Source organism: Pantherophis guttatus, chromosome 7 (genome assembly GCF_059756535.1).
Source record: "Pantherophis guttatus breed Tessera chromosome 7, ASM5975653v1, whole genome shotgun sequence".
NCBI lineage: Eukaryota > Metazoa > Chordata > Lepidosauria > Squamata > Colubridae > Pantherophis > Pantherophis guttatus.
In genome coordinates, this window is record NC_142069.1 from 86,920,836 (window position 1) to 86,946,010 (window position 25,175).

At 40.9% G+C, this 25,175-nt stretch overlaps 1 protein-coding gene across 2 annotated transcripts; it reads left to right on the forward strand.

The window, feature by feature from the left end:
• Window positions 1-1,881: 1,881 nt before the first annotated feature.
• Window positions 1,882-25,149, forward strand: HBP1 (HMG-box transcription factor 1). Of its 2 annotated transcripts, none has more exons than XM_034433622.3 (11): window positions 1,882-2,070; window positions 5,898-6,090; window positions 9,173-9,407; window positions 12,778-12,910; window positions 14,529-14,640; window positions 14,758-14,870; window positions 15,721-15,877; window positions 18,640-18,784; window positions 20,251-20,559; window positions 21,784-21,925; window positions 24,046-25,149. In XM_034433622.3, the coding sequence occupies exons 1-11, from the start codon at window positions 1,897-1,899 to the stop codon at window positions 24,055-24,057; spliced, it is 1,725 nt and encodes a 574-aa protein (XP_034289513.2). In that variant the 5' UTR covers window positions 1,882-1,896; the 3' UTR covers window positions 24,058-25,149. The 2 variants fall into 2 exon arrangements, with proteins under 2 accessions (XP_034289513.2, XP_034289514.2); XM_034433623.3 differs by having other exon boundaries at window positions 14,758-14,855.
• The last annotated feature ends 26 nt before the right edge of the window (window positions 25,150-25,175 follow it).

Consider the following 25,175-nt stretch of genomic DNA (forward strand, 5'->3'; position numbering starts at 1 on the left):
AAATTAAGAGCCTTGATAGTACAGTGGTCTAAGCACCCTGTTATTAAGACCAGCTGCCTGCAATTACTGCTGGTTCGAATCTCTCCAAGGCTCAAGGTTGACTCAACCTTCCATCCTTTCTAAGGTAGGTAAATTGAGGACCCAGTTTGTGAGGGCAATAAGCTGACTTTGTATAAATATACAAAAGTATGAAGGCTATTGCTTAGCGCATTGTAAACCGCCCTGAGTCTCCGGAGAAGGGCGGCATATAAATCAAATTTAAAAAAAAAAAAAATGCTGTAAGAACAAACTATAAAAATCCACTTGCTCATCAAACCTAGTGGTCAGCTGCAGAAATCACACCTGTGCTTTGTGGTTCTTCATTTATTTATTTATTTATTTATTAGTCCAATTTATATGCCGCCATTCTCCGTAGACTCAGGGCGGCTTACAATGCATTATAGCAATAGCCATTTTCATCATTAAACCATCTTTCCAATCAGCCTCCATGTTTCCAGGGTCTTTCTCCCCACTTGAAATTGAACCCAGATGGATATTTTCTTCCAGCAGGGGCAAAAACCCACTTTCCTCGCTTAGAATAGAATAGAATTCTTTTATTGGCCAAGTGTGATTGGACACACAAGGAATTTGTCTTTGGTATATATGCTCTCAGTGTACATAAGGCAAATAAAATACATTCGTCAAGAATAAAAAGATACAACACTTAGTGATAGTCAAGGTTACTAATAAACTATCAAATCATACTAGGAAATAAATAAAAATATAAATTGAAAGATACAAGCAACATGGTTATATTAATAAGTGGAGATAGATAGATACCAGTAAGGAAGAGAAGAATAATAGTAATACAGTCTTAGTAAATTATTTGACAGCGTTGAGGGAATCATTTGTTTAGCAGAGTGATGGCATTGGGAAAAAAACTGTTCTTGTGTTTAATTCTGGTGTGGAGTGCCCTATAGCGTCGTTTTGAGGGTAGAAGTTGAAACAATTTACGTCCAGGATGCGAGGGGTCTGTAGATATTTTCACAGCCCTCTTTTTGACTGGTGCAGTATACGGATCCTCAATGGAAGGCAGGTTTTTCCTTATTTCTCATTTTTCCGTATTTGCTGTGTGTATTCCTCCACAAGCCATGGAAGCTTTGGACTTCCTTGTGGTCATAAGTCGAGGACTACCCGCATAGGATTCTAACATGAGGATGCCCAGTTTCTAATTTATTTAATTTAATTTAATTTAATTTAATTTAATTTAATTTAATTTAATTATTTAATTTATATTCCGCCCTTCTCCCAGAAGGACTCAGGGCGGTGTACAGCCAGAATAAAACACACAGATATAAAATTTAAAAAACAATTTTAAAAAATATTAAATAATTTGGCCCATATCTAATTAAAATAAAACTACCCGTTTTGGACATTTAAAAATTAAATTGAACTTGAACTTATCCCTGGAGGGATTTTTTTTTCCAAAATGCCCTACAAAGGCTCATTGAAATTCTGCAATTTTCCAAAGTTTCCTGTTTTCCCATGTTAATTCCAAAAATTAAGAAATGTTCCTCGGTTTGCAAAGAAAAAGTCCATTCCCCACTTTTGCTGGAGGGCCACAACCAGCTGGAGACAGAAATACACGTGTCCCTAAGATTCTTGTTTACTAATGGCCGAGAGCTTTCTGGGAATTGTTGTTCCTCAACTCAGTATCGGGCGCGCCTAGAAGACAAGAGAAAACAACAACGCCCATAACCCTCTTCGGCTCGGGGAGGGCGGGCCAAAGGCGCATTTCTTCACGCCTCCCGTTCAGCTTGAGTGGCTTCCCCGCGGGCCAATCGAGAGCGCGGAAGGCATCAAAACAAGTCTTGTTTTTCCCTTCAGCTGGACCCTGATGGGCAACGCCGTCGTCCAATGAGCGGAGAGAACTCCCGCGATGGGCGTCCCCGCCAGCCATTCAGAGCCCGAGCCCGATGGAAAAGGGGCGGCGATTTCGAGCGAGAACGAACGGGGAGGGAGGAGGGGAAGGAAAGGGAGGTTAAAAAAAAAAAAAAAGCTGTAGGGAGTCCTGTAATGGCGACGGGTTTGGTAAGTAGCTCAGAAGTTTTGAAGTGTTTTTGACACGGTTGGGGGTAAGTGGGAAACGGGCGACTTTCGGTTTTTTTTTTTTTTTTTGGCGGGCTGCCGCTGAGGGGGAGACGCTGCCGAGGAAGGAAGGGGACTCCCGTGTCGTTCTTCGGCTTGTTTAGAAAATGAAAGGGGGGGGGAATGAAAAGGCTCCGGAATTCCTGGCGCGACTTGAGGGGAATTTGAGGCGTTTGGCTCTTCAAAATTGAGCACAACGCGATGACATTTTACCTCACGGCTCACAGTTATGAGGCGTATTTACTTCGAGGTTCCCTCTTTCTCTCCCCAACCCAATTTCTCGGACCCTTTGGGCCCCTCAGGAACCTTTTGGCCGAGGGGGGCCCTCCCTCTCGGGGAAGGGGCCCCTCCGAGCTCGGGGAGGAGCGCCCCTCCCCCACCGCCTTCTCTCCGCTGTTGTTACGCACTTCTGAATGAATGGGGCCTTTCGGCGCATGCGCCTTTCCCCCCCCTCCCGGGAGGAAAAAAGTTTATAAACAAGGGCCTCTGCCAGGCCTGGGGCACGTGACTGGAAAGAACGCGGGGGGGCAGCGAGAGCGGCTCCGGCCCCTCAGCTCAGAAGGGGACCAATCAGCGCCGCGAGGCTCCTCCGCCCGCGGCGCGTGACCTCCCCTCAAAACGGTCCTCCCCTCCGCGCGCGAGCGACGCCAGAGGCGGCGCGCGAGCTCGGGTGCGCGTCTGCGTGCGGGGCGTGGTCTTTTTTTCCTCGCCCCGCCCCTTCTGAGCTTTGTGAATGCGGAAGTGTTGTGGTCTGCTGCGGTGGGAGCCTAACAGCTGCTTTTCAGCAATGGGGCGATGGGACCTGCCCTGCCCCCCCCTTTCTTTTTTTCTTTCTCTGGGGTATTTCTTTACTTCCCTTATTTCTGAATCTCTAGCAAGTGACCGGGATGGATTAAGTGTTGCTTTTCAAGACATACATTATGTCACCAAGGGGCTGCCACAAAGAAGAGAGGGTCAACCTAGTATCCAAAGCGCCTGAAGGCAGGACAAGAAGCAGTGGATGGGAAGTAATCAAGGAGAGAGACAATCTTGATCTAAGGAGCAATTTCCTGGCAGTTAAATATACCGACTGGATGATTGAGTCTTCATTGACATTGACATCAATCAGTGGAACAATCAGTCAGTGGAAAGAGTTGCCTCCAGAAGCTGTGGGTGCTCCATCACTGGGTTTTTTTTTTTCAGAAGAAATTGGACAACCATTTGTCTGAAAGGATGTAGGGTTTCTGCTTGAGTGGGGAGTTGAACTAAGAGACTGCCAAGGTCCCTTCTGACACTGTTCTGTCACCAGAATCCTGAGGAATTGCTGTTTTAAGATTATTTCTTTCCAGTCTTTGATTTATTATCTCCTCACTTGCAATCAATGGCCCGTTGGGCTAAAGTTAACACCAAGATTAACACTTAGACCAACAATCTAGAAGTAAACAATACCCCAATCAAGGAACTACCAACACGGACGAACAAGCAAACAGTAGACAACAGTTTAATCAAGGAACCACCAATACCACTCCCACCAACTCTGATAGGTCGAGCCACTAGTATATAAAAATAACATCAAACCTCACTCCCTTGTAACACTGATGATATTACCTAGTTGGGTAATGAAATGTGTACAAGAAACTATACTCGGGGCACACCTCCCATTTATCAGTTGCCTTGATCATTCAAGGGAGTCTAGGTGACACACAGTATTCTAAAACAAGTAAAAAACATTCTATCAGGGAAGAAAATGTCAAGAACCAAGCATAATGTTGCCCCACCCTGGAGCCTGGGCTAGAACGGGTCCCCAACCCCTGGTCCATGAACTGGCACCTGTCTGTGGCATCTCAGCAACCGAACCGCGCAAACAGGAGCCCCATCCACGGGATGTAGGCAGCATGCAAAGCCATGTCCCCTCTGGTCTGCGGTAAAACCTTTCTCTATGGAATCAGTCCCTGGTGCCCAAAAGGTTGGAGGCCGCTGGGCTAGAGAAAGATTTTTTTAAAAAAGAAAACTACTTCCATATTGCTCTCTAGAAGGTTACTGTATGTGGATATTTCTATAAAGTCTATGAAGAGCCAGTGTGGTGTACAATACTGGTTAAGGTGTTGACCTACAAACCGGGAGACTCAGAGTTCTAATCCTGCCTTCGGCATGAAAAACTGGCTGGGTGACTTTGGGCCAGCCATCCTCTGCCAAATTCACTTCATAGGGTTGTTGTTATGGGTAAAATAGGAAGAGGAAGGAGTGTTTGGTATGTTGGCTGCCTTAAGTTGTATATGGAAAAAAAAAAGGATAAAAATCTAAACAAAAACAGTCATCAGAAGTTGAGAATGACTCAGCGAAGAATGGCCTACCATGAGAATGATGTTGGGATGCAATCACATGTTGATAAATCATTCTCCCTTTCCCAAAAGCCAGAAAGCCAGAGACAAAAACAAAGATCTTACAAGAATACAAAGTTAAAATGCGCTGGACTGGTAAAATAGCATAATTAGTTCAAGGAATACCAGTGGCCATTTAGCGACAAGAATGCCACTCAGTAGAAAAATAAAATCAAAAGAGCAGAACGTAGTCAAAAAGTAGATATAGAGACAGAGTTTGAGGTTGTGAATCTCTATTTTTTTTTAAATGCACAATTAAATGTTTGTAGGTCAAACTTTAGAAAAGCTGTTTGTTTATTTGTAAATAGATGTGCCAAGATCTTAAGTATAAAACCATCAACATTAATACAAAGAGTTCATTTTTCATTTGAATCTTATTTGGAAAAAAAGCATACCTAATCTGGAGCTAGTAATCTGTGTTTTCACCTTGGATTGTCAGTTTGATGCCTCCCTCGGATGAGATGATCTATTCAGATTTGTTTGTTCTATTAAATAAATTTGGGGATAGGCACATGTGATGACAAATAATTTGTTTTTAGATACAGCAGCATGTGTCACATATGTTGCTTTTCTAGCATGCTTTGCTAAGTACTTAAGGAGCTTGGAACTTTGGGCATATGGCAGACTCTGATAGGCCATTTCTAAGGCAGATAAGCAAACAGTTCATGACAGCTTAGGATACGGTAGTACTTTGGTTTACGTGTCTTATGTGATGTTATTAAAGAATCTGGTCATTTTTACTTGGAATTAAAAGTTCACCATAGCACTTTGCAGCTGCTTAAAATCACCTGGGACTTGCTTATGTAACAGTCACACATTTGGCTTCCAAACAGTGGGAAACTGAGCATTTTCTATACCAGGTTTAGCTAAGTGTCATCTCTGTGAAAATATTGTGTTTATTTGATACTGTCACATCTTCCTACCCGTGATGTTTCTGGTTATTGTCTTTATTACGGAGTGCATTGAACGTTTCAGGATTTCCAAACTAAAATAAACTGTTAAACTGAACTATTAAAAAAAGCAAAATATGAAGTATAGGAAAAATAATTATAACAATCTTATGGCTAGAATAATTAACCATTATTTATTTATTATTAGTCTTGCATGAGGCCATCAACTCCCAATTAAAACACTGCACGAATCAGTTTTTATTTTTTTGCTCTCACTGGTTGCCCATAACTTTTCTAGAAAAAAAAAGATTTAAAAGTGACCTACCACAAAACATTGCTGTGTGTTTATGTTTAAATTGCCAGCTGTGGCCTTTCCCAGGTTTTTTTTTTTCAATCCAAGATTTCCCTTTATGCTTTGCCTTGCTTCCCCCCCCCCCTTAGAGTTCTTAAAACGGCAAATACTTCAGGGTGCAATGTTGCTGAATACTTTAGCTAACTCTGTGAATAATTCTTGTTCCAGTCAGATAATTTGAAGCGCCCTACAATGGTTTGGGAAATAAAGACAAACCAGATGCCTAGTACGGTGCAGAAAGTCCTGTTGGTGATGGACAAGAGAACTTCAGGAATGAACGAGGCACTGGACTTACTGAAGTGTAACGAGAATATTCCGTCTTCTCCTGGATATGCGTCTTCTGACGAACATATGGAACTCGGTAAGTATCTGTTCAAGATTCTTGTATTTTAAAGGACAGTTCCTTTAAAAAATCAATACAGGTAGTCCTCAACTTACAACCACATTTGAGCCCAAAATTTCTGTTAAGTGAGACATTTTGTAGTTTTGCCCCCTTTTACAACCTTTCTCCCTAGTGATTCTTATCAAATTGCTGCATTTGATAAGTTAGTAACCCAGTTGTTAAATGAATCTGGTTTTCCCCATGGACTTTGCTTCTCAAAGGTTGCAAAAGGGATCACATGACTAGTTGCCAAGCATCTAAATTTTGATCACGTGATCATGAGGATGCTGCAAAGACCACAACTGAACTACCAATAATCTTTTCTGCTGTCCTCACCACTCTCTGCACAGCTTTCCTGTCCAAATGCCTCCAAACCACACAGTAAGGCAGAGAAAACAGAGAATATAGAAGAACAGAAATCATATGGAAGCAGAGAAAGGCAATGTGAAGGATAAATATGTGAGAAAGAGCAGGTAGAAAATGCAGCAGAGAGGTTGACAGAAGTTTGGGAAATATGGAGCATGACAGACCCCATCCCATCTTCACTGGGCCGCTCATCACCTGGAGTCCTTGTGTACCCTCCCATTTTTTATTCCTAGTCCAGGCGGTGCGACATGGTAGCTTAAAAGAGATAAAAATACGTTAAGTTTAAGATGATGGCTAGAGTGTATTGTTTATAATCAAGATAATTGTCCTGGCTGAAGCTTGGTGGAAAAGAACCAGGGATTATAAAAACAAACAGAATCACGTCCCGGAAATGAGCAGCATCAAACCAGTTTTGCAGTCCTGTCAAGAAATCTGGATGCAGAGGTTCCTGAAGCTCCAAGGGGTTGAGATCCATAATTTCACAGTTTCTGAAATTGAGTTTCATAAATTAAAAGTTAAAAATTACCTTTTACTACATATTCTAAGCAAAGGGCTCTCCAAACTTGGCAACTTTTAAGAATTGTGGACTTCAACTCCCAGCATGGCTGGCTGAGGAATTCTAGGAGTTGAAGTCCCAAAGTCTTAACGTTGCCAAGTTTGGAGATCCTTGTTTCTAAGTGATACTTTTTTGCACTATGGGATTCAGTGCCAAATTTCAGTTTGGGATTCTTCAACGTCTCTTCAAATTGTCTTAAGGGAAGACTGCACAAATATTTTAGTTTCAGAGATCTAATTTCATAGTCCTCTTTAAGAAAACAACAGGCACACTCATAATAAAGGCCGCATCTAACTGAATTAACCATGCTTGAGGAATTACTTTCTGTAGTTTATTTTTAAGTTGTGATCTCATCCAAACATGGTATCATAACTTTTTTTTACTCAGAATATGTGGCAATGGCTAATTGAAAATCAAGCATAATTTCATCCCAACATTCCTAAAGCGGACAAAATTCTTAGATTCTGGTAATATGACTATGTTAAAACAAACTGTGTTGGATAGGTTTGCTGCTATATTGCCCAGACCAAAAATATCTATTCTTTCAGCTAAATTATAGGGCAACCTTTCATTCCAAACTCATTATTCACAACTAAAATACTTCAGGCAGTTAAAATATGCACATTGGAGCCTGGCTATTGTCACATTTTGTAGTTATTTTCCATATCTTCTGTATTTTCTGTTTTTTCATATGCTTTTTTAAAATGCTGGAGGACATGACGTGATAATATCACACAATAAAAATTCTAATTAGATTGTTCAAACTGGATTATCAAAACTCCAGATTACCAAACCAAAACACTCAATTAATTTAAAACTCTTAAAGGAACTTTCATATCAAAGTACCACCTTGACTCAGTGAGCCAACTTCTCCAAACAAAGGGAGATTAACTGTTCTGTGAAACTGAGATAGTATGCAAATTTTGTTTCTAGTTCTTCATTGTTTAGTATTGCAAATTCAAATGAGGAGCTGTTTACTTGAGACTTGAGTAATTTTCCTGAAGAGATGAAACTAAGTTTAAAAGTTCTTTCAATGCTCAAATCCAAGATCACGATGAAATATGGTATTTTAGCTGCATACTTCTGCTAACTGAATAAGAAATATTTAGTCCCGGTTGTTATATTTTTCAGAAGCGTTCGTAGGATCTTTCCTCCTTCCAAGTTTTTCTTTCTTCCAAGTATGTTGCTCTGGATTATTCTATTTTGGAATATATGCTCAGTTCAAATGGTTATGAATTTATATCCCTTCTTTTATACTGGCATTATATAAGAAGAAACAGAGTTTGGGTTTCTTGACAGGATACCATAATCTTTTTCTGAAATTGGGGAACATGTCAGCATAGTAATTCAAAAGATCTAACCCTAGAAAATATTTTATTCCGGGGTCAAGGATCTTATTCTTGTGTTGGGCTAGTTTGATGAAGTGGCACAATGGTTAAAGTGCAGAATTGCAGACAAACTCTGCCCACAGCCAGAAGTTCGATCCTGATGGGGCTCAAGGTTGACTCAGCCTTCTATCCTCCTGAGGTTGGTAAAATGAGGACCCAGATTGTTGGGGGCAATGTGCTGACTCTGTAAACTGCTTAGAGAGGGGCTGTAAAGCACTGTGAAGCATTATAACAGAATTGGAAAGGACCTTGAAGGTCTTCTAGTCCAGCCCACTGTTCAAACAATACCCTATACCATTTGAGACAAATGGTTGTCCAGTCTCTTCTTGACAACCTCCAGTGTTGGAGCACTCACAACCTCTGGAGGCAAGTCGTTCCACTGATTAATTGTCAAAATCAAAGAGCCTTGATAGTACAGTGGTTTAGTGCACCCTGTTATTAACACAGCTGCCTGCAATTTCTGCTGGTTCGAATCTCTCCAAGGCTCAAGGTTGACTCAGCCTTCCATCCTTTCTAAGGTAGGTGAAATGAGGACCCAGTTTGTGGGGGCAATAAGCTGACTTTGTATAAAATATACAAAAGAGAATGAAGGCTATTGCTTAACGCATTGTAAGCCGCCCTGAGTCTCCGGAGAAGGGCAGCATATAAATCAAATTAAAAAAAAAAATTGTTCTAACTATCAGGTATGTAAGCCTAAATGCTCTTGCTATCCGTATGGAATAAATTTGACCCATTACCTTTTCATTGGCAGATGATCTTCCTGAATTGCAGGCGGTTCACAGCGATTCTACCCCACCCGCCCTCTTCCAGCTAAGTGCTCATGTCTCACATCAGGAATACGCAAGGCCTTCTTGGAACCAACACACCTCAGGCAGCAGTCCAGAAAGTGCTTATCCGTGCGAGAATGGCGTGAATTGGTTGACGGAGCTGGCAAATATAGCCACTAGCCCGCAAAGCCCTCTCATGCAGTGCTCGTTTTATAACACGTATGGGATATTATTATTATTGTTATTTTCTCTACAAATTACGGACTTGCTTTAAGGTTCCTATTTTGCATTAAAAAGGTGGAGAGAGTGTATGTGTATGTGTGTATATATATATATATACAATAGTGGCTAAAATTGTGGAAATCTTTTGGAAAAAGTGTATTATTGAGGTTTGATGGCTAATAGCACCACTTTTTGGGGGGAGTTTCAAGAGAATCCTATTCCACTGCTGGAATGGCCTGGGAACAGACCTTCACCCCATTGAAAATCTATGGAGGCCAACTAAAGAAACTTGTTAGTCAGAAGCGACCCAGTAATAAAACCCAGTTAATAGAAGCCATCATTCAATCTTGGTTTCACATGATAACAGCTGCAGAACTCAAAGACTTGGTTCCCTCCATGGGAAGACGTTGTAAGGCCGTAATTCATGCTAAAGGTCACCCAACGAAGTATTAACTGACATGGGGATCATTTTTGTCTATCTCGTTTTTTCTATGGTGATCATTTTTGTATATCTCGTTTTTTCTACCTGTTTCACTTTCCTTCTTTATATTGTAACTGCTGTTCTAATAGCAAATCCTTCCTAAAAGTTATTGCATTACATTCTTGATTAAATTATCTTTCCATTGATATATAATTTTATGGTACTACTCCAAAAAAAAGTGGTATTATTAGCTAGTTTTAGAAAATACACTTTTCCCAAAAGGTTCCCACAATTTTGGCCACTACTGTATATGCAGTATATGTGCATGTATTATGTGAAGGTGATGGTCATTCATCACCATTGTTATGTAGATACAGGTAGTCCTTGACTTACTACAGTTCATTTAGTGACCGTTTGAAGATACAACGGCACTGAAAATAGTGACTTATGACCTTAGATTACATACTTAGATAAACTCTATTAAAATAAAAAACTTAGAAACAGTGCAGGTAGTCCTTGACTTACAACAGTTCCTTTGATGGCCGTTCGAAGTTACAACAGCACTGAGAATAGGGACTTAACAACTATTTGTTGCACTTATAACCTTTGCAGCTTCCCCAGGGTCACGTGATCAGAATTCAGACACCTGGCAACGGACTCATATTTATGACGGTCGCAGTGTGCCAGGATCACGTGATCCCCTTTTTTTGGCGACCTCCTGACAAGCACTGTTACTGGGGAAAGCCAGATTCACTTTAACAACCGTGTGACTGACTTAACAACCGCAGTGATTCACTTAACAACTTGGACAAGGAAGGTCGTAAAGTGGGGCAAAATTCGCTTTATCTGGCTTAGCAACAGAAATGTTGGGCTCAGTTGGGGTTGTAAGTTGAGAACTACCTGTATATAATTCTGGAGCTGCCCTGTTTACACTATAAGCACAAAGATAGGGGTACTTTCCCTACATCTAACTTTGCAGAGCTGTTAACTCTACCCTGAACTAAAGAGGGCTGCTGAGAATGTGTAGAACCCTTCCTCTCTCTGCATTAGTGTGTGATGGGTAAGAAAGTGAGTCAAGTCGGTAGATATTAGAAATTTCCCTTTTTCTGCTGTCACTCAAAGGGCACTAGAATGTAAGTGCTAGTGGCCTGACAAGTGGTTCAATAGCTTTCATTTTAAAAAACTATTCCTACCGAACTGCTGAAAATACCTTATTTAGTGCAACGAAACAACTAAATGAGCCACGAAAGCATTTAAAAGAAGGAAATTGTACCACAAGTTTATCAAATTATAACTTGACCTACATCTTAAAACAGGATCAGAATATGAAAACTTCAGATTGCCGTGCTGATTCGAGAGAAAATTAAATCCCAAAGATCCACCCCCAGCCACACAAATAAGTATGTGTGCATTGAAATCCATCCAGAAATCTTAATCAAACTGGTCCCCAAAAATAAACACACACACACTCACACTCACAAAAGGAGCAAAACAGATCTCTAATCAGTTCTTCTGTTCTTGGCTCAACTAAAAATCCTTCCTTGCTCAGATGGATCTGTTAATTATTTTCTTGGAACTTCGAAGCGAGGTGTGGCTGGCTCTTCATAAAAGAAGCACTAATTCTCTTCTGTAAATAGCAATGTTGGTTAGAACACTTGGTCTTGAGATAATGGGATGTTCCAGGAGAAGAAGAATATATCTCCAGCTCGGAGTTGAACTATGGAGTCCTTGGTGTTTTTTAAGCTTGGTTGTTTTCTTGGAGATGCTTTGTCACCAGTCCAGTCTCTTCTTGAAAGCCTCCAGTGATGAAGCTCCCACAACTTCTGAAGGCAACTTTTGTTCCATGGATTGATTGCTCTCACTGTCAGAAAGTTCCTCCTCATTTCTAGGTTGAATCTCTCCTTGGTCAGTTTCCATCCATTATTCCTTGTCTGGCCTTCGGGTGCTTTGGAAAACAGCTCGAGACCCCCTCCTCTCTGTGGCAGCCCCTCAGATATTGGAAGACTCTTATCATGTCTCCCTGGTCCTTCTCTTCACTAGACTAGCCATGCCCAGTTCCTGCAACCGTTCATCGTATGTTTTAGCCTCCAATCATCCCCTAATCATCCTGGTTGCTCTTCTCTGCACTTTTTCTAGAGTCTCAGCATCTTTTTTATAGTGTGGTGACCAAAACTGGATGCAGTATTCTAGGTGTGGTCTTACTAAGGCTTTATAGAGTGGTATTAGTACTTCACGTGATCTTGAGTATTAGTACCTCACTCACTCTGGTCGAGAGAAGCTCCCTGAGGATGGGCTCTAGCATGAGTCCAGAAGACAAAACCACTGGTCCCAGTGTTCGACCCAGATTGGATCCTGCAACATTATCCTGGGACACGTACATTCGCCTTCATTCACTGTTGCTGGAGATGTTGGGTTAATGACATGCCTGCAAAGCAAACAAACAAGCTCGGAGACTTCCAAGGATTCCATAATGGAATGCTTAGTTAGGATAGAAGTAATTTTCATGAATTAATTAAATAATTAACTATTTGCTCTACAAGGCTCTTTTCCGGCTTTGTCTTTTTGTAACCGAATGGGGAAGAAAGAGCAGTAATGATTTAAAATTTGAGTGTGTCTTTATTGATAAAAGTAACGCTTTATAGAAATTTTCTCTTGCTCAAAATAAGCCTGAAATGGGGTGCGAATGGGGGAATGGATATTGGAAATTGCACTAGTATTGATTGAAGATGATTTATCACTTAGATCTTTTATGTACACTGAGAGCTTATGCATTCCATTCCATTCCATTCTTTCTACTCTACTCTACTCTACTCTACTCTTGCATTCAAGGAATAACTATAGGAGCTTTCACGTTGTGACAGAATTGCTAACCTAGTATTCTTTGTATATCTTCTTCCTTTTGTTGATCAACATCCGTTCACACGTTCTTTTACAATCCTTTCTTAGGTCATCTCCAGTTCACTTACTAGCTACAAGCAAAAGTTTACATTCCTATGCACGCCCACCACCAGAATCTTCTCCAAATGAGACAGTTTTCCCCAAGCATCACATTGAGGAAATGCCGATCAGACACGAAAGGGTAAATGACTTTATATGTTATTCTTTTATATGTGTATTTATTTAGCAGCTAGAGGAATAGATCTTGTGTTGCAATGGACAATTCAGACAAATTAGAAATGTTGCAACTTAGCAAAAGTCCCCTTTGAAGCTTGGATTAGGATCAAATATAGTGAAAGAAAAGCCGAGATTCCCAAAGGTGCTTTTTCCAAAGGCAACTGGACTTTAGTTTTTCCTTGGAAGACGTTTAACCTCAGTCAGAACTGAAGAAGCTTCTTGGATCAGAAGTGGAATGTCTTCAAGGAAAAACCAAAAGTCCAGCTGCCTTTGGAAAAAACACCTTTGGGACCACCAGGACTTGGATGACTGAGAATCTCCCTAGATGAAAAGCGGAAAAGCAGAGAGGTTGCAGGGAATAAAAGAGCAAAACGGATGGAAGGAAGATTGTCTCATTCATTTCCAGACCTTCCATCAACACACAGCTTGCCATTTGATCCTAGGCCAAGCAAAACATACTGGGACTTACTGGAACGCATGAGCTGTCATTGGAAGGGTCCCTTGCTTTGTCATGTCAGATTAATTGTAGGCTTTTAGGACCGCTGCCTGAAATTAATTGTGATAAGAGGTCGCAAAGATATATTTTTATTGATTGGATTTATATTCCACTTCCAACTGCTTGTTCATTGGAGTGAAATATAGCCTCAAAGGATTAGATTTTAAAGAGAAAAAAGCAACCGATGATATTATTATTATTATTATTATTATTATTATTATTATTATTATTATTATTATTTAATTTGATTTATATGCCGCCCTTCTCCGGAGACTCAGGGCGGCTTACAATGTGTTAAGCAATAGCCTTCATACTTCTGTATATTTATACAAAGTCAGCTTATTGCCCCCATAAACTGGGTCCTCAATTTACCTACCTTAGAAAGGATGGAAGGCTGAGTCAACCTTGAGCCTTGGAGAGATTTGAACTTACAGTAATTGCAGACAGCTGGTGTTAAATTACAGTGCCTTTGTCTGCAGAGCTATCCAGGCTCTTGTTGTTGTTGTTAATAATAATAATAATAATAATAATAATAATAATAATAATAATAATAATAATAATAAAAAATTTATTTGCCACCTATCTCTCCATGGAGCTACTCTGGGTGGCTCACAACTATAAACTCAAAACGAAGAAATAAAAAGGACGTTTAAACAAAACAGAAGTAAAGTAATAGACCAACAAAACAAACAAGGAAAAAGAAAACAAAAGATATACATTGTTATTAGTAATTATTAAGTTACGTGCTTATGCAAGGAATGTACAAGGGCTTTAAAGCAGGGGTCTCCAACCTTGGCAACTTTCAGACTTGTGGACTTCAATTCCCAGAATTCTTTGCTGGCTGAGGAATTCTGGGAGTTGAAGTCCACAAGTCTGAAAGTTGCCAAGGTTGGAGACCCCTGCTTTAAAGCCTAATTAGAAGATGCAAAATTTAGGAATACGCAGGAAAGGCTTGGGAATTGTTAAGTAAAAAAAAAATTAACTCCAGAAAGTCTTCTGTTTCAGGGAGTCACATGAACCCACCGTTGTTGTGTGAACAGACCCAGAAATCTATACGTGCAAACTGTGGTTTTATTTTTTTCAACAGACAAACAGTGAATCAGAGTCTGGCATTTTCTGTATGTCATCATTGTCAGACGATGATGATCTGGGATGGTGCCACTCTTGGCCTCCAACTGTTTGGCACTGTTTCCTTAAAGGTAAAAAGAACACTCCCCGTTACATGACTGGGTTTAATACTCAGGCTCATCTTTTACCGTTGCATTGAATTCTTTTTGTTTTGTTTTTTTCCCTCCCCTAAAAAAAAAAAAAATTAGGAACACGTTTATGCTTTCACAAAGGACGCAATCAAGAATGGATCGACGTTGAAGATTTTGCTGGATCGGCCGGCTGCAGAAACGAAGCTGATGATTCGGTGGGTGCCTCTAAAGTAAGCTCTTGAGTATTTCTCTTACCGCCATTGAAAGGAGAGGGAAATGAATCAGAATAGAGCTGGAAGGGACCTTAGAGGTCTTCTAGTCCAATCCCCTGCTCAAGCAGGAGACCCTATTTTAGACAAATGACTGTCCAGTCTCTTTTTTAAAAAATCCTCCAGTGATGGAGCACCCACAACTTCTGGAGGCAAGTTGTTCCACTGGTTAATTGTCCACACTTTTAGGAAGTTTCTCCTTAATTCCAGGTTGCTTCTCTCCTTGATTAGTTTCCATCCATTGCTTCTTATCCTGCCCTCTGATGCTTTGGAATATAAGTTGACCCCCTCTTCTTTGGGGCAGCCCCTCAAATACCGGAATGCTGCTATCATGTCACGCCTACTCCTTCTTTTCTCTAGACTAACCAAACCCAATTCCTGCAACCGGGAAGCATTATCCAAAGGGAAAATATGTATGCAAATCCCCTAAATAGCCGTGAAGTAGTTCCCATAACAGAGAAATGACAGCATCCGAGAATTGTGAGATGATAGGAAGAGGGCTGCTTGCTTACTCACTCCAGAGTGTTGCAATTTCCCCAGGACCAACAGATGGGCAGTAAATCACGTGTCTGTACTTTACTTCCCCCTCCCCCCGCCCCGCAAATTCCTGTTTCCCTAAACTGCTGATTCATGTGTAGCCAACAAGGTTGGTCGGAACTCCTGCCCCTTGTGGTGGATGTAGTGATCCCATTAAATCCATAACGATCGAGGCCTTTAACTCTGTAGAAACAAGGAAGCGGCTCGGAGATTAGGACGAGCGCGATGGGGGATGGATTAATAGGGCTCCCTGATAATGGTTGTGTTCCTGCAGGGCTACGGCGCTGACGGATTGAAACTGATATCGCACGAAGAGAGCGTTTCCTTTGGCGAGTCAGTACTTAAATTGACTTTTGATCCCGGCACAGCAGCCCAGGATTTACTCACTGCCGAGTGCAGACTAGATCACCCCTTCTATGTTAAAAATAAAGGTAAAGGAAAAACAAAATGTTCTTTTTGTCATACACGATTTAAAAAAAATAAAAAAATACGGGGAGTCCTTGACTTAGCACCACCACTGAGCCCAAAATTTCTGTTGCTAAGATGAAAGACTTGTTAAGTGAGTTATGCCTCCATTTGATGACTTTTCTTGCCACGGTTGTTAAGTGAATCACTGCAGCTCTTAGGTTAGTATAACGGGTGAAATCCAGCAGGTTCTGACAGGTTCTGGAGAACTGATAGCGGAAATTTTGAGTAGTTTGGAGAACCGGCAAATACCACCTCTGGCTGGCCCCAGAGTGGGGTGGGAATGGAGATTTTGCAGTATCCTTCCCCCAGGAGTGGGGAGGGAATGGGGATTTTTTTAAAAATTTGATTTATATGCCGCCCTTCTCCGGAGACTCAGGGCGGCTTACAATGCGTTAAGCAATAGCCTTCATACTTTTGTATATTTATACAAAGTCAGCTTATTGCCCCCACAATCCGGGTCCTCATTTAACCTACCTTAGAAAGGATGGAAGGCTGAATCAACCTTGAGCCTGGCGAGATTCGAACCCGCAGTAATTGCAGGCAGCTGGTGTTAATCACAATGCTATCAGTCTGCTGAGCCACCAGGCCCTGGTGCAGTATCCTTCCCCTGCCACGCCCACCAAGCCACACCACATCTACCAAGCCACGCCCACGAAATGGTAGTAAAAAAATTTGGATTTCACCACTGGTTAGTAACCCGGTTGTTAATTGAATCCGGCTTCTCCATGGACTTTGCTCATCAGAAAGTCGCAAAAGGGGATCACATGACCCTGGGACACTGTGACCATCATAAATATGAGTCAGTGTCTGAATTTTGATCACAGGATCATGGGGGGATGCTGTAACGGTCATAAGTGTTCAAACGGTCACTAAATGAGCTGTTGTAAGTCAAGCACTACTTGTATAGTATCCTCAATAGCTCAATAACTTAATAACTCAAAAGCAGGATTTACGCTCTTTTGACCCAAATTGCAAAACACCCCAAAAGCATTTAAAATCTTAACTTCTGTTACAAAAAAAAATGGCATCCCAGGGAAGATATCGCAACTGGTGAATAACGTATGCGTGGTATTGCTTGTCAACCTTTTGAGATAGGTAGTCCTCGCCTTACGACCACAATTGAGACCAAAATTTCCATTGCTAAGCAAGGCAGTTGTTAAGCAAGTGCATTTTATGACCTTCCTTCCCCCCGCCGTTAAATGAACCACCACTGTTGTTAAGTGAATCCTTCGGTCATTAAACAAATCTGGTTTCTCCCATTGACTTTGCTTGTCAGAAGCTGGCTGGGAAGGTTATAAAAGGGGATCATGTGACCCTGGGGACAGTGCAACCGTCATGAGTACATGCCAGTTGCCAAGCAGTTGAGTTTTGATCACGTGACTATGAGGATACCGCAATGCAGCAGGTTCTGACAGCTTCTGGAGAACCGGTAGCGGAAATTTTGAGTAGTTTGGAGAACCACCAAATATCACCTCTGGCTGGTCCCAGAGTGGGGTGGGAATGGAGATTTTCCAATATCCTTCCCCCAGGAGTGGGGAGAGAATGGGGATTTTGCAGTATCCTTTCCCTGCCACGCCCACCAAGCCACGCCCACAGAACCGGTAGGAAAAAATTTTAGATTTCACCCCTGCCACAATGATCGTAAGTGTAAAAGCCGGTCATAAGTCACTTTTTTCCAGTGCCGTTGTAACTTCAAACGGTCACTAAATGAATGGTTGTTAACTCGAGAATTATCTGTATTCACAATCAAGAAATAAAAGCAGGAACAATTCTAAAAACACTCTTTATTATGGCACAGAATTACTGAATTTGGAAACCCGGTTGGAGTTTTCCTCTGAGCCATTTGACTCCAGACAAAATCACGACACAGTTATGATTGAGTTTCTTTCTTCAGCTTTACAGTTTCTCGGAATAAATTCGCCATTTCTAGTGGTCAAGCTATCCGATTAGACGTTGGAGACTGTGAGTTCAAGTCCCGCCTTAGTCGTGAAAACCGGTGGGTGATCTTAGGCCCAACTCCCACCTCACAAGGTTGTTGTTGTGTGGAAAATAGAAAGAGGAAGGTTGTATTGGACACGTTGGCCGCTGCCTTGAGTTACAGTATTTGTAAAAATAATAAAGATGGGATATAAATAAATAAACAATAAATAAATTTCATTGTTTTTCCCATATCCAAGGCCAGATCTACATTATTTCACAGCTGAAAGTCTGTAGAGATTCTCAGTCATCCAGGTCATAGTTGTCCCAAAGGTGCTTTTTTCAGGAGGCAACTGGACTTTCTTGATTTTTCTTTTGAAGACATTTCCCTTCTCATCCAAGAAGCTCCTTCAGCTCTGACTGAATGGTGGGGGAATGGAAGGATTTATATTCCTTGCAAAGAGCTGGAAAAATTGCAAACTGCAGGAACTATTAGCACTACTCAGGTGACCCTGAGGACACAGCTAAACCTCCAGGTGGCCTCAACGACCCTCTAAAAGGATGCAAATGACCAGCTATAAATCCTTCCATTCCCTGACCATCCAGTCAGAGCTGAAGAAGCTTCTTGGATGAGAAGCAAAATGTCTTCAAAAGAAAAAATAAGAAAATCCAGTTGCCTCCTGAAAAAGCACCTTTGGGTATTTCACAGCTGCTTTCTTCATTTTTGGCTAAGCCCGTCTCGTTTGAAACCTTTCTGGATCTGGATTGCGTCTTATCTAATTGTTTCTTCTTTTTTTTTTTTGTTCAGGTTGGTCGTCTTTTTATCCAAGCTTGACTGTGGTTCAGCATGGTATTCCATGCTGTGAAATGCACCTTGGTGATATCTGCCTACCTCGTGGACACCCTGAGGCGATAAACTTTGACGATTCTGGTGTTTTTGATACATTCAAAAGGTAATTCTTGAAGCAGAGGCTATATAATTCTGTCTTTTCTTTCAAATATGTGAAATTCTGGTTTTGGCATACGGGAGGTGTTTTTAAATGTTGAGTAAGAGCAAATATTTAAAATTTAAAATTCTTTTAAATCAAAATTTTTAATCTGTTTTAAATTATTGGGATTCTTAATTGTCTCGGGCTAAATTATTTAATCTGGTTTTAATTATGTTCTTAACTTTTGTATTTATGTATTTTATTTTGTGCCTGTTCCCCGCCCTTCGGGAGTAGGGCGGTATATAAATCTAATGAAAGAAAGAAAGAAAAGAAAGAAACAAATTGGATCAAAATTCCCACATCCCTAAAATTCAGCTATTTCAGTTAATGCATATGCTCTTTTTAAAGCTGATGTTTTAAAGGAATAACATTTTTAATGCTATTTCTGGACATATAATTTATTTAATTGAAAAGTCTAGCTTTAACCCGGTAAATCCTTTTACCGGGATGTAACTATGAATAAGTATTTGGGGGTTCGATACGACCCCCGGTTTGTCCTTCTCTGTGGTTGTCTTTATATGTTGTGTTGTATACCCATATATAACTTATATTTATTCAAAAATTACACTATATGTTTTTTTATCTGTAAATAATTAATAAAGATCTATTTTTTTAAAAAAAAAAGTCTAGCTTTACGCATCTTCCACTAGAGGGTGGAAGGCTACCAGTTCTAGGCTGTGAAAACAGATTCTCTTAAGTTGGAAGCCCACGTTTAAAGTAATTCCTGCAAATGTTATTTAGTTCTTCGGCTATAGTTCTGAAAGTAGAATAGGATTAATTTTAAGCTTATTTAATCAGACGCTAAAGTCATTCACTTTTTTTTTTTATGATGCTAGGTTCCATGGTAACAAAATGGATTAACATAACAAAAATGAGCTAATCTTTCACTTAAAAGACTAGCATGAGTAGTAAATCGATATTGTTATGTATGGGGTCCTTGATGCTCTCTGAGCTTGGTGGCTTTCTTCCAGACGTTTCATTACCCAGCTGGGTAACATCATCTGGGTTATAAGGGAGTGGACTCTCAGTTTATATACAATCAGTCTGCTAGGAATACTCCCACCACTGACAGGGCAAGCTACTAGAGACCAAACCCCACTCCCATCTAGCACTGATGATATTACCTAGTCGGGTCATGAAATGTCTACAAGAAAACAACCAAGCTCAGGGAGCACCAAGGACCCTACAGACCTCTCCCTCCTCCTCCTCCTCTTTCTGCACTCTGCAAACCCTACTCCCATCCAGCACTGATGATGCTACCTAGTTGGGTCACGAAACATCTGCAAGAAAACCACCAAGCCCAGAGAGCCCCAAGGACTCCCCGCAGTTCAACCCCGAGATACAAATTATTCTCATCTATTGATAACACTATTAGGATACTATTTGAGGGCAAGCCCAGAATTCGTTTCTAAAGCGACCTTTCTTTTCAGTTACGACTTTACACCCATGGACTCCTCCGCGGTCTACGTGTTAAGCAGTATGGCTCGTCAGCGGCGGGCTTCTCTATCCTGCGGGGGCTCCGGGAGCCCAGACTTTGAAAGATCCGACTGTGGGCCTGTCCAATCCACACAGACTGCCTCCATGTACAGCAAATCCGGCAAAAACCACCACTCAGGGACTGCAAGTACTGTTAGTGCCACTTCTCCCAACAAATGCAAAAGACCAATGAATGCCTTCATGCTTTTTGCCAAAAAATACCGAGTAGAATATACTCAGATGTACCCAGGAAAAGATAACAGGTAAAGAGCCTCCGAATTCTGATATCTATACGATGTATGTTCACCCCAGCTGTTGATGAAATCAAATATTCATTGCCTTTGGGTTTTCAATTAAAAACCATATTTTAGGCTGCAGAATACGTACTTTCAGTTTGCAATTTACACCAGCGTACATGCTTAGCTTGGAATTTATCATTTAATGGCGCCGAACATTTTAGGGAGGGCGTTATAATAGAAGCCAGTGGTAGATTCTAGATTAACTCTATTAAAATATAAAAATCTGAGAAATAGTACAAGTAGTCTTTGACTTACAACAGTTCGTTTAATGACCGAAGTTACAACAGCAGTGAAAAAAATGACTTATGATCATTTTTCGCACATATAGCAGCCCCAGGGTCATGTGATCAAAATTCAGATGCTTGGCAACTGACTCATACTTGTGACGGTTGCAGTGTTCTGGGGGGGGGTGTCAGGTGATCCTCTTTTGCAACCTTCTGATAAGCAAAGTCAATGGGGGAAAGGCAGATTCATTGAGTGACCGTGTTAATAATGTAAAAGCCGCAGCGATTCACTTAACAACCGTGGCAAGAAAGGTCATAAAATGCCGTAAATCAGTAACTCGGTTGTTAAATTAATCTGGCTACCCCACTGACTTTTGCTTGTCAGAAGTTTGGAAAAGGGGATCGTCATAAATATGAGTCAGTTTGCCCGAGTGTCTGAATTTTGATCACATGACCCACAGGGAAGCTGCAACAGTCGTAAGTGTGAAAAATGGTCATAAGTCACTTTTTTCAGTACCGTTGTAACTTTGAACGAACCGTTGTAAGTTGAGGACTACCTGCATATTCCAACTCAGCACTGATGTTGACAAGTGTACAGTGTTCCCAAAAAACATCTCTTCAGCTTTGTTAAGGCTTTAAAAAATTAATCCTAGAATTACCACTGAAAACGTCAAGTCCGAAAATTAAAGAGTTTTGCAACTACTGCTTACGCTAAGGGTATATTGTGGAGTAGTTTTAAAAAAACGTGCCAAGGATAGAAATAAGTGCTGAAGTCTTTCCTGGATCTATTCTCCACATATTTATTAAATTCAATTTATTAATTCAATTTGTATGCCGCCCCTCTCCGAAGACTCAGGGCAACACATACACATACACACACACACACACACAAGGAAATAGGGAAATTAACATTCTCCTGCTGGCTTGACTTGACCCTTCTTCTCCGCATCTGTTTGTCCTGCAGAGCCATAAGTGTGATACTCGGTGACAGGTGGAAGAAAATGAAAAACGAGGAAAGGCGGATGTACACGTTAGAAGCCAAGGCCTTGGCTGAAGAACAAAAACGTTTGAATCCCGATTGCTGGAAACGGAAACGAACAAATTCAGTACGTGGTCTTACCACTTTTGCCATTTCCTAGATCTCTTGGTCCTTAAGAGTATTGTAGAACAGGGGTCCCCAACGTCCCCAGGTTTGTGGACCGGCACGCCAGCAACCTGTCCGCGCAAACAAACGAAGCCCCATCCGCGGGATGCAGGAACCACGTGAAACCACACCCCCTCCAGTCCGCGGAAAAACCTCTCTCCATGGAACCGGTCCCTGGCGCCCAAAAGGAAGGGGGCCACCGTTGTAGAAGAAACTGTTAATAAAAATCCAGCGGAATTTCCAATGAAATGTCCAGATCTAGAAGGAGACCCCTTTCTCTGTTCAAGGGGATCCAGTTTAACTTTATGGTCCCAGAGAAAGAGTAACACCGTTAGGGTTATTCCAGAATACACAAGGAGTAGATAATGGACCACTCCCGAATCTAGTCTAATCCTTGCTGCGCTTAATTTTTATCGTAGTTTCTAGAAGGCGGCAAGAAAGCCCGCAAGCCAACATTTGGCCAAGAGACTAAGTTAGTTCAGACTTCTGACGAGGCAGTCGTTCAGCAGGATGAGAGTTAAGTTCACTTCCTTGGCTCACCCCCCCCCCCCACATACACACACACTTAAATATATCAAAAAGGTAAAATTAGAGTCCCTGCGGATTTAAGTTGCCGCCACACTTAAATAGATAATGGCTTTTTAATCCATCGAGGCCAACAGCCTATATTTCTCTTACAAGGTGACATTGAGAAAAAAAAGTTGAGTTTTCTCTGTTGCTAAAAAAAAGGAGAGTAAACATAATTGGTCAGTCCACTTGCAGCTGTTGCTTTAATTTGACCCAAATCCAAGGAGGTGCTTATAAATACAGGGTAGCCCTCAACTTGCAACCACAATCGATGTTGCTAAGTGAGAAATTTGTGAAGTGAGTTTTGCCCCCTATTACAACGTTGGTTAAGTGAATCCCTGCACTAACAATCAGCAACATGGTTGTTAAGTGAATCTGGCCTCCCCCCTTGATTTTGCTTGTCAGAAGGTCGCAAAAGGGGATCACGTGACCCACCCCTCACCCCAGGGACACTACAGCCGTCATAACTAAGCGTCTGAATGTAAATCACATGATCACGGGGGTGCTGCAGTGGTCATAAGTGTGGAAAATAGTCATAAGCCGCTTTTTTCCAGTGCTGTTGTAACTTCAAACGGTCACTAAGTGAACTGATGTAAATCCAGGACTACCTGTAGTTGAAATTTCACCTCTTACCTCCACCCGATTGAAAGTTTTGGCTCCCTTATAGAGAACAGTCGTCATAGTCTGAAATGCTGCAGGTATCCAGTCCACTGGAGTGCAAGTTTTTTATTCTGTGTTTTATTGGTTTTCTTTAATTTAATAAGCATATTTTTTTAAAAAATATATGCTGATTAAATTCCAAAATTTACCTCACCAAATTCCAATCTCTCAAAGCACATGAATAATCTAGAAGATAACTAATTTTTATGCGTTTGTATGTTTAACAAATATAGGTAAAACCTGACTTTGCAACCCTGCCAGAATTGGCATGAATCATGCATATTGTTTAAAATACATGTAGTCCTTGTTCGTTTAGTGATCATTCAAAGTTATAACGGCATTGGGAAAAAATGCCATTATGACCATTTTTCACACATATGACCACTGCAGCTTCCCCCGTGGACACATGATCAAAATTGGACACTTGGAAACTGACTCACATTTATGAGGGTTGCACCATCCCCAGGAGGGGGGGGTCGTCACGTGATACCCCCCCCCCCTTTTGCAACTTTTCCGACAAGCAAAGTCAACTGGGAAACCAGATTCACTGAACTAACTTTAATCGCCCTGCAGCGATTCACTGAACAACTGTGGCAAGAGAGGTCGTAAAACGGGGCCAAAACCACTGAACAGCTCTCTCGCTCAGGGACAGAAATGTTGGGCTTCATCGCGGTCGTAAGTCGAGGACGACCTGCGATTTACTAAGAGCCAAACCTGCAGCGTGTTCTTTACGTCCGCTTCATGTTTTTGGCTGTAAGAAAGTTGAACCCAGAACACGTAATTTAATTCATATTTCCACGACCAAATTTCCCCTTGTCTTTTAACGGGTGTTTCTCATTTTGTCTTCCTCTCCAGGGCTCGCAGTAGCATCCAGATGGAATTCTAATCAATCCACGGTGATGGGAAGACACGATCAAGGTTTCGTGATTTGTTGTGGCGGTGTGACTATAATACACTGGCATCATTGGAGTCACTAGGAATGAAGTTTTGCTTATTACGGTAGAGCATTAAGCAAGCTAAAAGTATCAACATTTAAAAACAAACAAAAAAAACCAAATTGCCTTATATATTTTTTTTTCCCCTTCCAAACTACATTATATGTCTATCAGGTGTAATAGGCTTGAACATGGATATCCTGTGGTGCTAAGGAATAGTAGGAAGAAGCGAGGAGCTTTGTATAAAATGTTTTATTTTCTAAGGAAAAAAAAATGCACAAAAAAGGGGAAGTTTAAAACAAAATGTAACATCTGTTTATAGAACAATTCTTATTGCTGATTAATACGTATTGCACAAACTATGTAATTAAAACTACCAATTTTTGCAAGCTGGAATTTTCTGACATATAATTATAATGGACTTCTAGTTTGCCCGGTGCCAACAAAAATATCAGAATGCGTGGCAAAGCGAATAGTATAATGTACACTATATGTAGCAAATTGTTGTCTATACGGGAAGGTGTCACCTTTATAATTTATATTTTGGGTGTGATACACCTTCCCTCGTAAAATAGGCGGCTGCTGAGAAGCCTGAGCTGCATTGGAAAAGATGAAACCTGCAAGCAGATTGCATTGTTCAAGAGGAATGGTGCTTTCACAATACTTTTCATTTAATGTTAATTTTTTTTTTTCCCCCTATGCTGCGTATTTTAAAAAGATTTTATTTTGCCATAAGACGTCATTTATGGTGGGGACAAACCTTGCACTTATTTTCGGTGCAATATTTGCACTTTACTTCCCCCCCCCCTCCGTCTATCTAAAAAATAGAGCAGATATATATTCGATTAATGGCTACTTTTGCTGTGAACATTTACAACATAGCTTTTAATATTACTAAATAGTGTGTTTCTGTCAAGAAATCACAAGAAATTTCAGCACCTGATATGTACGTCTCTTACATGTTGCTCCTATGATTTTGCACACTGTATTCTTGTATTATTTCAAAATAAATTGTAAAAAATTATTCTTGTATATTTTCTCATATTATAT

Bases quoted from the DNA above. Each gene is read 5' to 3' on its own strand.
- HBP1 (XM_034433622.3), top strand. From the start codon at position 1,897: ATGAGCGGAGAGAACTCCCGCGATGGGCGTCCCCGCCAGCCATTCAGA. The intron at 6,091-9,172 runs GTAAGTATCTGT...TTTCATTGGCAG, and splicing joins TGACGAACATATGGAACTCG to ATGATCTTCCTGAATTGCAG. The intron at 18,785-20,250 runs GTAATTCTTGAA...CTTTCTTTTCAG, and splicing joins GTTTTTGATACATTCAAAAG to TTACGACTTTACACCCATGG.